Raw genomic sequence first — 13632 nt, 5'->3', positions numbered from 1 at the left:
ATGACATTGAGAAGATAAATAACTTCTAAATTATCAAAACCAAAAGAATGACCTTTCTTTGGAGCGTTTCTCTTCACTTTACTCTCAGCATGAGTTCTCAGTAAAATTTAATTTATATTTTCGAAGATATTTTCTTATCTATATTAAACTATTCATGTTTTAGATAACTAAGTCATGATTGTAAGTTTGATTGGTTTAATTTGAGGGGGTTGTCCTTTTAACTTCTTTTAGTTAGCTTTAATTTTGACTTTTTATTTCCTACTCACTTATTTAGTTAGTCCTTCGTGCCTGTCCTCATAAAAATAATCTTTGGTGTTTTATTTTCTATCCTGAATATCAGCAATTTGTTTCAACAGCATTTTAGTTCTCTGAAATTTGCATTCGATGGAAACTGTTACTTGACTTTGCTTTAAGCCACCTTCCTCACCAATAATCACCACACCCTCTGCTTGCTTCCTGGCAGCCCCGATTTAGAGAGATGTGAAGTTTTTCTTTTTTTTTAAACTAATATTTCCAGCATATACCAATGGTAAGCACTCGAAGTAGATATAGAAATATAAAAATGCAAGACAGAAGCAAGCCTTCCCTCAATGAACTAATGCAGATCATATTAAACTGCTATTTTTGTAGATCCAAGAACAGTTAGCTACTGGCAGTTTCATATGGTTCAGCCTTAATGCACAGAAAAGGAGCTGTTTGGAGAAAATGGACAAGGTCTGGACTGAGATTGGAAGTATCCAACTTCCAAACCTAGGGTGTGTATTGTGAGTCAAGGGCTGCTTTTAAATCTCAGGCCAGCTGTGAAGTCAATATTTGAGTCTGGAGGTGAAGAAAGGCCAGATGGAGGAGGAACTTTAGAATCCCAACCCAAGGACCTGGGGATTTGAACCTAGCCAAAGGGCAGAGGCAGTTCCCAGACGATCATAATGATGGCAGCATCTGGCACAGTGTAGAGGTTTTCAAACCTGGCTGCTAATTAAAGTCACCTTTGGTCACTTTGTAAAAATACGGATGCCAGGCCCTACTTCTAGAGATTCTGATCTCATTGCCCTGTCTCATCGTGCAGAGCAGTGGTTCACAAACTTTAGGGGCCATCAGAATCACCTGGAGGGCTTGTTAAAACACGGATGGCTGAGTCCCACCCTCAGAGTTTCTGATTCAGTAGGGTTGGGATAAGGCCCAAGAATTTGCATTTTAATAAATTCTTGGGTGATGCTGATGCTGCTGGTCTGGAGAGTATACTTTGAAAACCACTGATGTGTAAGAATATGGCATTTTGAGTAAGAAACAGGATTGTAGTCCCGGTCCCATTACTAACCCATTATTAACTGTGATAACCTGTCTTTCTAAAAATTTTTGAAATTAATACTGTAACAGTCACCCTTTAAAGTGTACAGTTCTATGAGTTTTGATAAATACTCATATAATCTCCACAATTAAGGCGTAGAATAGTTTTATTCCCTCCCCCCATCCCCCATCCTGAAAATCCCTGTGTGACCCTTTGGAGTCAGGTTCCCCCCCAACTCTAGGCACTGGCAACCTCTGATCTGTTCTACCCCCATAGTTTTGCCTTTTCCAGAATGATATGCAAATGCAATCATACAATATGTAGCCTTTTTGGGTCTGACTTGTTTCACTTAGCATAATGTATTTCAGATTCCTCCAGATTGCTGAGTCTGTCTCAGATTCCTCCAGATTGCTGAGTTTATTCCTTTTAGTTAATAAGTAGTGTTGCATCGTTGCATTGTGTTGATATATCACAGTATCCACCTGTTGAAGGACATCTGGTTTGTTTCCAGTTTTTCAGAACAAAGCCACCTTTTGTGTGAACATAAGTTTTCATTTTTCCTGGCTTGGGAAAATACTGAGGAGTGGAATTGTAGGGATGTGTGCTAAGAGTATGTTTATCTTGATAAGAAACTGCCAAATCGTTGGACTTCCCTGGTGGTCCAGTGGTTAAGACTACTCCAGGCTTCCACTGCAGCGGGAACGGATTCGATCCCTGGTCAGGGAAGTTCCACATGCCGCATGGTGTGGCCAAAAAAAAAAAAAAAGAAGAAAAAGAAACTGCCAAGTTGTTTTCCAAAGTGGCTGCACCATTTTGCATTCTCACATGTTAACATTTATGGTCCTTGTTTTTTTCTGTTTTTCATCCTAATAATGTCTGCTCTCATTTTTCTTTTGCACTTTATTATAGAAATTGCCAAACATATACAAAAGTAGAAAGAATAGCATAGTGAGCCTTCGTTGTACCCGTCGCCCACCTTCAACAATTAATTATTACGTGGCCAGTCTTGATTTAAATGTACTCCTACCTAGGTAACTTTGTTATTGATATCTGATTTAGTTCCATTGTGGTAAGAGAATATTTGGTATCATTTGATTCCTTTTAAATATATTGAGGCTTGTTTTATGGAGGGAATATGGTCTGTCCCCTGCATTGGCAGGCAGATTCTCAACCACTGTACCACCAGGGAAGCCCTGGTCTGTCTTGGTAAATGTTCCTGGTGCACTTAAAAAAGAATGTTTAGTCTGATCAGATTGAACGCATGTTCTGTAAATGTCAGTTGGGTCAGGTTGTTTGTTCAAAGCTTTTCTCTCCTTACTAATTTTCTCTCTACTTGTTCTATTAATTATTGAGAGAAGAGTATTGAAATCTGACAGTATTCATAAATACATCTATTTCTCTTTTCAGTTCTATAAGATTTTGCTTCTTGTATTGTGAAGCTTTTATTAGATGCATAGAAATTTAGGATTCTTATGTCCTCTTAATTAATTGATCCCTTTATCATTATGAAATGACCTTCTTTTTTATTCCTGGTAATATTCTTTGCTCTGGAATTTACCTTGACTGAAACTAATATAGTTACTTCAGCTTTCTTCTGAATAATGTTAGCTTGGAACATTTTTTTCCCCATCCTCTTAGTTTTAACCTTTTTGTGTGTTTATATTCAAAGTAAATATGCACTGCATATAGTTGGGTCTTACTTTGTATTCCGTCTCACATACTCTGTCTTTTAGTGGGGTGTTTACGTGACTTTAATATGATTACTGATATGGCTGTGTTTAAATCTGCCCTCTTGCTGTTTGTTTTCTGCTTGTCATATCTATTCTTCATTCCCCCTTCCCCTGCCTTCTTTTAGATTAATTGATTATTTGTCATTTCATTTATCTCCTTTTAGATTTATACCTCTTTGTATTTTTTAGCCATTGTTTTAGGTTTATACTATACATCTTTAATTTATCATAGTCTACTTTCAAGTAGCATTATACCTCTCTATGTATAGCATGTTAACAGTATATTTTCATTTCCCCTCTCTTGACCTTTGTGCTATTATGTCATATATTTTACATCTGCATATGTTGTAAATCCCACCGTATATTGTTTTTTATTTTTGCTTTAAATCGTCAATTATCTTTTAAAGAAACTTTTAAATAAGGGAAAGAAAGTATTTTATACTTACCCATATGTTGACTTCCTTTAATTTTTCTTATACCACTGGCGTGCTGCTGATAAATTCTTTCAGTTGTACATCTTAAAGTCTTTATTTTGTTTTTGTTTTTCAAAGATATTTTTGAGAAGTATAGAAATACAGGTTGACACGGTTTTTCTTTCATGTCCTTAAAATATGCTGCTTCACTGTCTTCTGGCTTGCCTTGTTTCCAAAAAGAAGTCTCCTGTCGTTCTTACCTTTATTCCTCTGTACATAGTGTGTCAGTTTTTTTCTCTATCAGCTTTTCAGATTTTCTCTTCATCGCTAGTTTTCAGCAGTTTGATTATGATAAGCTTTAGTGTTGTATTCTTCGTGTTTCTTGTGCTTTGTGGTTCACTGAGATTCTTGGATCTCTGGGTTTATAGTTTTTATTAAATTTTAAAACTTTTCGGCCATTATTTTTTAAAATATTTTTTCCATCCACTCCTCTCTTTTCTCTTCTGAAACATCAACCTCATGTATATTTGGCCATTTGAAATTATGCCACAGCTCATTAATGATCTCTTCTTTTTAAAGTTTTTTTCATCTTTTCAGTTTCACTTCAGATAGTTTTTTTACTGTGTCCTCAAGTTCACTAATCTTTTGTCTGTACTGTCTAATATGTTCTTAATCCCATCTGGTGTGTTTTTCTTCTCAGACGTTGTAGTTTTCATCTCTATGGGTTTTGGGTGGGGGGGGTCTTTTTTATATCTTCCATGCCTCTCCTTCGCGTACTAATGCTTTCTTCTCGACCATATGGAGTATATCTCTCATAGCTTTTCCATGTACTTACCTACAAATTCTGTTTTCTGTCTCATTTCATTTCTGGATCTGTTTCTATTGAATGATTTTTTTCCTCATTATGAGTTATATTTTCCTGTTTCTTTGTATGCCTGGTAATTTTTGATTGGATGGTAGACATTTTGAATTTTGGATTGTGGGTACTTGGATTTTTTTATTTTCTATGCATCTAAATATTTTTGAGCATTGGGATGAAGTTAAGTTTGGGAATAGCTTGATCCTTTCTAGACTTACTATTAAGCCTTTTTAGGGAGACCAGAGCAGCCTTTAGTCTAGGGTTAACTTGATGCCATTACAAAGGCAATACCTTTCTGACTGTACACCCTAACACTTCGTGTATCACAAGATTTCTTGAACTATTCTAGCCCTGTGTGTGCTCCAGGGGCTGTTTTGCCTGTGCTTCTGATTGTTCTTTTCCCAGCCTTGGGTCATTTCCTCACACACATGCTCTGAGTGTCTCTCGGTATGTGGTTCTTTCTTCTCAGGTATCGGCCTGTGCATTCTACCCTTGTTGACCTCCTTTGTCTCCTAAACTCAGGGAGGTCAGCAGGCCCTGTTTGGGCTCCCCCTTCCTTACTGCAGCCTGGAAGCGCTCTCTAGATATTAAGGCAGCATAATTTTAGAATTCACCTTATTTGTTTTCCTTTTCTTAAGGCTCACTGTCCTATGCCACCTATTGTCCAGTGTCTGAAAACTACTTTTTCATATGTTTTTTGTTGTTTAAAATGCTAGGTTCAGTCGGTCTGTGTTGCTCTATCATTACCTAAGGTAGAAGACTGACTTCTGTATTGTTTCATTTACTTCCAGAGTAAATCCATTATTCACATAATGAAAAATACAGATGATGACTTTTCACAGAGATTAAATTAGATAATATACACGAAAAGCACTTTCTAGGTGGTAAAGTGCTGCACACGTGTTTATCATTGCTGTTACCTAGAAGATCAGCCTCGTTTTCCTGTAGTTATGGGTGGTGTCTGTATAGGAGTAAAGCCTAAAAGGCCAAAATACGGAGGTGTTGTTTCTGAAAATCCCCCTGTGCCTCCATGCATACCAATGTGTCATATTGCGTGTTTTTCTGTGCTGGATTAATTCATGCATTTATTTATCCAGTAGACATTTATTAAGCACCCAGGTCTCTAGTCACTGGATATCTCTGCTCTCAAGGGGCTTATATTCTGTATTTTCTTTTCGGTGTCTGTCTCCACTGTCCTACTTTTTTTCATCACTGTCTGTATACCTGTATCATTTCATCTCTGGGCCTCTGTATGAGTGCTCATCTCATTCAGCCTTCACCTCCTATGTTTTCTTTCCCTAGTTTATCTAGTTTTCCAACATTATCTTCTTCTTTATTTCATTTGATCCAGTTATCATAATATTTCTATCTTTCCTCTAATATTCCTGCTAATATTTTTTTTTCTTTCTGAGTAAAAGCCAGAGGAAAAGAAGAGTCCTTACAAAAGCTTACAAGGCTTTAAAAGAATGGTACCCCACTTATCTCTTTGAACTCCTTACTTACTTCTGACCCCTTGTTCATCTCACTCCAGCCACAATGGCCTGTTTGCCATTGTTGTCTTGTGGACACCAGGCATGATCCTACCTCAGGGTTTGTACTTGCTGTTCCTTCCACCTCAGATGTTCTTTTTCCATATATCCATGTCTCACCCCCTAATTCCTTCAAGTCTTTGTTCAGTTGACATCTTTTAAGTGAGGCCCTGTCTGGCCTCTTCCTATTTTTAAGTGCCGTGCCTTCTACTACTGCCTTTCCTCTTCCCCATTCCTACTTTATTTTTCTTGGTAACACTTTTTACCTTTTCAATTATAAAATGTACTTGTTTGTTTCCTCTCTGTTGTTGCACTAGCATATGAACTCCATGAAGATAGGGATTCCTTTACTGTTGACAGAAGCATCCAGGACGCTGCCTGGTACTAAGGAGCAAAATAAATATTTGTTAACCGAATGAGTCTCCTTGGTAAAGTGCTGTTTTGTTTGTTTGTTGTATTACATTTATTGAATACACTTCTTTATTTCATGTACTTTATTTTAAAACATGAATGGCTGGAGCATTTTATATATTTAAAGATCCCTTTAATTGCTTTAATTAGCATATTAACATATTTTGTTTTATGGATATGTAGGCTTCACAATATAAAAAGTTATCCATCCCTGATTGAAGGTATACCTCAAGACTGAGTACATGTAGAGTTGGACATTCTAGTGGTCATAAATAATTCCAACCTTAGAGATAGCCCAGGAGGAGATGGGATTCCTGGTAGACATTAAATCCCATCTAGAAACCCAGGGATGAGCCAAAAGAAAAAAAATCTTCTAAATATAGTATTTTGCATATTCTTTTTTTAAAAAGTTAGAAAAGTTAGTATATTTGGAATTAAAATTTCTTTTTATGCAACTCTCCTAGAAAAATACTTTAAAATGAGTCTAGGTAAAACTTTCTTATTAAGATATGTACACCCCACTCCCTTATTCATAATTTGCAAGTCTAGTAAGCTTTGAAAACGAAAAGATTTTTCTAATTTTACCACAGACTGATTTGGTGGCAAAACCCAGCCTGACATGATGTGCAGCTGGTTATAGTCTTTATTATTCCATTTGGTGAGTCTGCTTTGTATGTTTCACTGCAGAAATAGTAATGTGTTTGAGGGCCAGTGATTGAGGGCCTGTGCATTTTTTCTCAATCCATAGCTAAGGTAAAACAGGACTCTCTAGTCATTGACTGCCTAATTCTGGTTGTTGTTGCTGTTACTGTTTTTTCTCCAGCTTTGCAAACCTGGGTATACTTCATGTGACAAAGAAAAAAGTATTTGAAACACTGGAAGCACGAATGACAGATGCATGTATAAGGGGCTATAACCCCGGACTTTTGGTGCATCCTGATCTTGCCTATTTACAAGCAGAAGGTGGAGGAGACCGGCAGCTCACAGGTGAGTATCACTCTCCCAGCCTTGCTCCTTTGAGAGCTCTGGCTCTCCTTGTCCTGTGTGTAGACCATGGGCTCATCTTATGCCCCAGGTTTCTCCTTCTCCTGGTCTGTACCCCAAGCTGCTCTCACCCTTTCCCTGCTCAGAAACCTTTGATGGCATCCTGCTACTTCTAGAATAAAATCTGTACCCCCATAGCCTGGCATACAAAGCCGGGCCTCAGCCCCCTTTCCAGCTTTATCGGAGGTCCCACCTGTACCCACCTCTCCCCACCACCGCCTCCTGAACACTGATGTATACTCATACCTTTGTATGTGTCTTCCTCTACCTAAAACACCCCCCCTTCCCTTTTCAACCTGTCAGAACCAATTCAGAATTCAAGACATGGTTCAAAGAACACCTGCTCTGTTATACCTCCCCCAGCTCACCTTATTATAAGGAATCTTTCTTTCTTTGGGCTCTTCAGGCTCATTGTAAGCTATCCTCTTTATCATAAAAATGCTATGATTTTATGTTTTCCTGCCTTCACTTATATTTTTTTCTTTCAACCCTAATCCTTGTTCCACCACATATGCCATTTCTGCTTTTATGTGTTGTCCTTTCATCTGGCCATCCTGTCACCAGCTCATACTCAGGCAATCCAGAGACAATCATTTTCCCATTAGCCATGTTCTGTCTTCTGCTATTCATCCTCAAAACGTTCACATCACCTTTGAGTCCTCCTTTTCACCTCTGCTGCATCTTCAGTTCGTGGTCCAGCTGTTCTGTGCTCTCTGGGGTTCCCCTCCTCGCTCCATTTTTTGATGCTCTGTCTCTGTCCCTCCCCACTTCTAATCTAGTTTACACCCTGTGGCCAGATGGATCTTACTGAAGCCTACAGGTCACCACTACTCAGTGTCTCCCTGTTGCGTCCAGAATCCAAATTCCATACCCTGGCATTTTAGGCCTCCCAAGAGCTGGCCCCAATCTGCGTTTTCGACTTGTTTCCCACTACATCCCTTCTTGTCAAACTGAACTACACCATAGAAGCACAATTTCTCACTTTCTCTCTTTGGCACATTCTTTCCATTCCTGCTCTTTCCTCTTCCTGGGATGCCTTTTTTTTTCATTCTCCTCCTAAGTTCAAGTTCTACCATCCTTTCAAGATTTAGAGCAATGCCTCTTCTGCTTCAAAGCCTCTGGATTCTCCCCTCCTTTGAAGTTTCATATCACTTCAACTGTAGCTCTTTTATAGTACTTATCACTTGAATTATCACCTCTTATGATATTATAAGTTAAGTACGATTATGTCCATCAGTATGAAAGCTCCATCAGGAGGGAAGGAGCCCAGTGCAGAGGAGTCGTTTGGCTCCTTAAAAACACTTGTTGAGCTGTACTTGCTTAGTGCCAGGTACTGTGCCGGGCACTGTGGGATGAATACAGTCCCTGTGCCCAGAGAGCTTTTGGAATACTTAATTTTCACATTCCTCCACACAAGTGAGGCATGGTCAGGCTACTGCATTCCATTCCATCACATCCTTTGTGTCTTGGGACAGGGCAGGGGAAGATAGGAGAGAGGCAGTTTGACACATGCAGGACAGTTTTTACTGTGATCCAGAGAAAATGCAGGCCCTTTTTTGATGCCTTTACGTTTGGATGACATAAATAGATAATTCTTAAAATTGTATTAGCAATATGAAGAATTTCAAAAGAAAAAAAAATAGACTTTTATTTTAAGTTGATGTTCTTTATTTGGGCTTTATAAAAGCATCCTATCTAAAATGTTCACACTTTACTCTTTCCCTGGGCATGAATACCCCATATTGTCTGGTCCTAGATCGGGAAAAGGAGATCATCCGCCAGGCAGCTCTTCAGCAGACAAAGGAGATGGACCTCAGCGTGGTGCGGCTTATGTTTACAGCTTTCCTTCCAGACAGCACCGGCAGCTTCACGAGGCGCCTGGAACCCGTGGTATCGGACGCCATCTATGATAGCAGTGAGTACCTGACTTCTGACAGGAGGCAGCTTGCTGTAAAGTCAAGAACAGACTTCCAGCCCGGCCCCGGCAGTTACTGACTAGCTCTGATTCCTGGGGCAAGTAACTTAATCACTTGGAGCCTCATATTTATCATCTTACAAAATGAGAATACTGAAATTTAGCTTAAAATTTGATGTTGAGATTAAAAGTGAAATACTGTGAGGTGCTCAATAAATCTTCCTCAGATCACCGTTGTAGTCTTCTACATGCAATGCCAAATCTCTTATTATTTATGAATTCCTTACTACGAGGATATATTGTTGGTGCTCTTAGATGAGAAAAGTATCTCAGTTGGGGCTCTGAAGAGAAGTTAATAAAAGAAAACTCTTATCCATTTTCATTCTTGCATGTTATAGCTTTATCAAGTTAGGAACGTCAGGTTAACTAAGTGAGCAGTACAGATATTTCGTAGCTTCAAAATTCTATTTCAGTCTATAGTTCCTGGAGTTTTTGAAAGAGTTTTACAGAGGTCTTCAGCATTTACCATGCAAATTTCTAATTTGGTATGCATGGGATTTATTAAACAGATATTTCCAAAAAGTCTACAAGGGCAGTATTTAGGCTCCTTGAAAGGTTATAGAGTTTGGTCTAAGTAGAGAACGCCATGCCCCAAGTACAACAACTAACTGATTTCTCTAATTTAAACATGTTTGAAGGGAAGTGAAAGCTTTATAAACTGATGTAGACTCGCATACCAAAGATCACTTTAAAATGCAGCTGTTGGAGCCAAAAAAAAAAGGGAAGCCTTATACTATTACCACACAAAACTTCTACCCCTTAACCACACAGAATTCTAATTTCGTTTGGGGAAAAGAAATATAACATCTTCATTTTTCTTTTCTGCAGAATAAAAATTAATAAATAGTTTTAGAAAACTGTGCTTCTCCTAAATTTCTAGGACTCTTGTAAATGGTATCATGGACATAAGTTTGGGGTTAAAGTCTTGACCTTATTGAAATTCCACACATCCATTAGCTTGGAACTTCCTGAAACATCAGAAAATTTCTTTCTCTTTCTCTATTAATCTCTCTTACTGTGTTAGCGGGAGAAACAAATACTGCTCCTTTGTGTCTCATCTGTTTTGGTGATAATGAATGAGCCATGCCCAAGGTGCTCTGAGGGTTTCAGAAGGCATTTTTGTTTTATTTATATCCTTGTTAAAGCAGTATGAGTGAAAGCATCTATTTAAACTTTCTTTAAGGTCCCTCATAGGAGGTTAGCATGTGAAGCTGAGGATAAATAATGAAGTTTGTTGTTTTTCTCCTGTGGACAGAAGCCCCCAATGCCTCCAACTTGAAAATAGTAAGGATGGACAGGACAGCTGGATGCGTAACTGGAGGGGAAGAGATTTATCTTCTCTGTGACAAGGTTCAGAAAGGTAAATATATGCTCTGATCTCCAGATGTGAAGTATAATTCTGAGTGTGTTTCTGAGTCACTTTTTGTCAGTGGGCCCAATAATATCCCTCCTTGCCATAGAACTCCTTTTAAAAATTTATACATTTCCTCTCTTCCAAATTTAAGTTGTCCATGTTATTTTGTTAACCCAACTAATTCATTTTAAAATTTTCAACAGAAGTAAATATAAATAAGAAAACAGTGACCATTGGAATCAGTGATGTTTCAGGGTTTTTATACTTTAAATTTTGGTATCTGAACTTTAAATAAATGAGTAATAGCCCATGCTTCACACACACACGCACACACACACAGAATAAATGTTTTACATAGTGTAAAATTGTTTATTTTGTTTATCTTACCATGCTTCATTGCAACACAGAGAGCTTCTCTGGATATCTTCACATGACACTATGATGTCATTTAAGAAAAAGAAAGAGAATAAGGACTATAGGGAAATTCTCAGAGCATATTCCTCTCATAATTTTCACTTTCAGAAAGGTTCTTGGCATTTATCTCTCATTAAATATAGCACAAGATTGATAAGTCAGCAAAAGCTGAAGGAGATTGTGTTATTTTCTCAAGTTTCACTCATTTTTTAAATAAAATGATAGAAGGTATAGTATAATAAAGATACACTCACTTCCACGACGGCAGCAGCAGGGCATGTGGCAAGAATCACGGCTTGCACGTGGCCCTGGGCAGTCTCGTCTTTCTGCAGCTTGTAGATCCTCAGGTGTAGGAGCTGTTTCAAGCACACAGCCTTGAGAGAGTAAGGTGTTCTTAAGACCACCTGTACCAAATCCGTGACCGAATTCAGCGAAGACCTCTATATAAATGTTCAAGATTCCGGCAGCACATGCGAAGACCTACTCTTTCAGCCACAGGCTGCTGGAGACAACCTCGTACACAAAGTGCTCCCGAGTCAGCCTGTTCTAGCTGAGCAGCTACTGAAGACCCTCGTAATCAGGCTTCATAACTGAGACCGCCACATTCACTGCTGCGTGGCTCACAGCGTCTTGGTGCTCTGGCCGGGTGTCAAGCCTGAGCCTCTGAGGTGGGAGAGCTGACTCCAGCACATTGGACCACCAGAGACCTCCTGGCCCCATGTAATATCAATCGGCGAGGGCTTTCCCAGAGACCTCTGTCTCACCGCTAAGACCCAGCTCCACTCAACGACCAGCAAGCTCCAGTGCTGGATGCCCAATGCCAATCAACCAGCAAGAAAGGAACACAACCCCATCCATTAGCAGAGAAGCTGCCTGAAATCATACTAAGTTCACAGACCCCCCAAAACACACCACTGGACGTGGTCCTGCCCACCAGAAAGACAAGATCCAGCCCCACCCGCCAGAACACAGGCACCGGTCCCCTCCACCAGGAAGCCTATGCAAGCCACTGAACCAACCTCACCCACTGGGGGAAGACACCAAAAACAATGGGAACTACGAACCTGCAGCCTGTGAAAAGGAGGCCCCAAACACAGTAAGTTAAACAAAATGAGAAGACAGAGGAATAGGGAGCAGATGAAGGAGCAAGGTAAAAACCCACCAGACCAAATAAATGAAGAGGACGTAGGCAGTCTACCTGAAAAAGAATTCAGAGTAATGATAGTAAAAATGATCTAAAATCTTGGAAATAGAACAGAGAAAATGCAAGAAACATTTAACAAGGACCTAGAAAAACTAAAGAGCAAACAAACGATGAACAACACAATACATGAAATTAAAAATTCTCTAGAAGGAATCAGTATCAGAATAACTGAGGCAGAAGAACGGATAAGTGACCTGGAAGATAAAATAGTGGAAATAACTACTGCAGAGCAGAATAAAGAAAAAAGAATGAAAAGAATTGAGGACAGCCTCAGAGACCTCTGGGACAACATTAAACGCACCAACATTCAAATTATAGGAGTTCCAGAAGAAGAAGAGAAAAAGAAAGGGACTGAGAAAATATTTGAAGAGATTATAGTTGAAAACTTCCCTAACATGGGAAAGGAAATAGCCACGCAAGTCCAGGAAGTGCAGAGAGTCACATATAGGATGAATCCAAGGAGAAACATGCCAAGACACATTAAACAAACTGTCAAAAATACAAAGAAAAAATATTAAAAGCAGCAAGGGAAAAGAAAGAAATAACGTACAAGGGAATCCCCATAAGGTTAACAGCTGATCTTTCAGCAGAAACTCTGCAAGCCAGAAGGGGTGGCAGGACATATTTAAAGTGATGAAAGGGAAAAACTTACAACCAAGATTGCTCTACCCAGCAAGGATCTCATTCAGATTCAGTGAAGACATTAAAACCTTTACAGATAAGCAAAAGTTAAGAGAATTCAGCACCACCAAACCAGCTTTACAACAAATGCTAAAGGAACTTCTCTAGGCAGGAATCACAAGAAAAAGAAAACAGCTATAAAAATAAACCCAAAACAATTTAGAAAATGGTAATAGGAACATACATATTGATAATTACTTTAAATGTGAATGGATTAAATGCTCCAACCAAAAGACACAGGCTTGGGCTTCCCCTGGTGGCACAGTGGTTGAGAGTCCGCCTGCCAATGCAGGGGACACGGGTTCGTGCCCCAGTCCGGGAAGATCCCACATGCCGTGGAGCGGCTGGGCCCGTGGGCCATGGCCGCTGAGCCTGCACGTCTGGAGCCTGTGCTCCACAACGGGAGAGGCCACAACAGTGAGAGGCCCGCATACCGCCAAAAAAAAAGACACAGGTTTGCTAAATGGATACAAAAACAAGACCCATATATATGCTGTCTACAAGAGACCCACTTCAGACCTAGGGACACATACAAACTGAAAGTGAGGGGATGGAAAAAGATATTCCATGCAAATGGAAATCAAAACAAAGCTGGAGTAGCAGTTCTTGTATCAGACAAAATAGACTTTAAAACAAGAGACAAAGAAGGGAACTATATAATGATCAAGGGATCCATCCAAAAAGAAGATATAACAGTTGTAAATATTTATGCACCCAACATAGGAGCACC

General features: G+C 39.3%; 1 protein-coding gene across 7 annotated transcripts in view; it reads left to right on the top strand.

The window, feature by feature from the left end:
* Positions 1-13632, top strand: part of NFKB1 (nuclear factor kappa B subunit 1) — a 121811-nt gene that overhangs the window by 69028 nt on the left and 39151 nt on the right. For all 7 annotated transcript variants that reach the window (XM_022582439.3, XM_022582441.3, XM_089912436.1 and 4 more), the window contains 3 exons: positions 7054-7217; positions 9031-9189; positions 10505-10609. In XM_022582439.3, coding sequence (XP_022438147.1) covers positions 7054-7217; positions 9031-9189; positions 10505-10609 — 428 coding nt within the window. The remainder of the gene's footprint in view (positions 1-7053; positions 7218-9030; positions 9190-10504; positions 10610-13632) is intronic.

The sequence above is a fragment of the Delphinapterus leucas genome, chromosome 5 (assembly GCF_059928025.1).
Source record: "Delphinapterus leucas isolate spDelLeu-1000000601 "Yukka" chromosome 5, BTC_Dleu_Yukka2, whole genome shotgun sequence".
NCBI lineage: Eukaryota > Metazoa > Chordata > Mammalia > Artiodactyla > Monodontidae > Delphinapterus > Delphinapterus leucas.
Note: the sequence above shows the minus strand (reverse complement) of the source record. Positions and strands in the feature narration are given on the sequence as shown.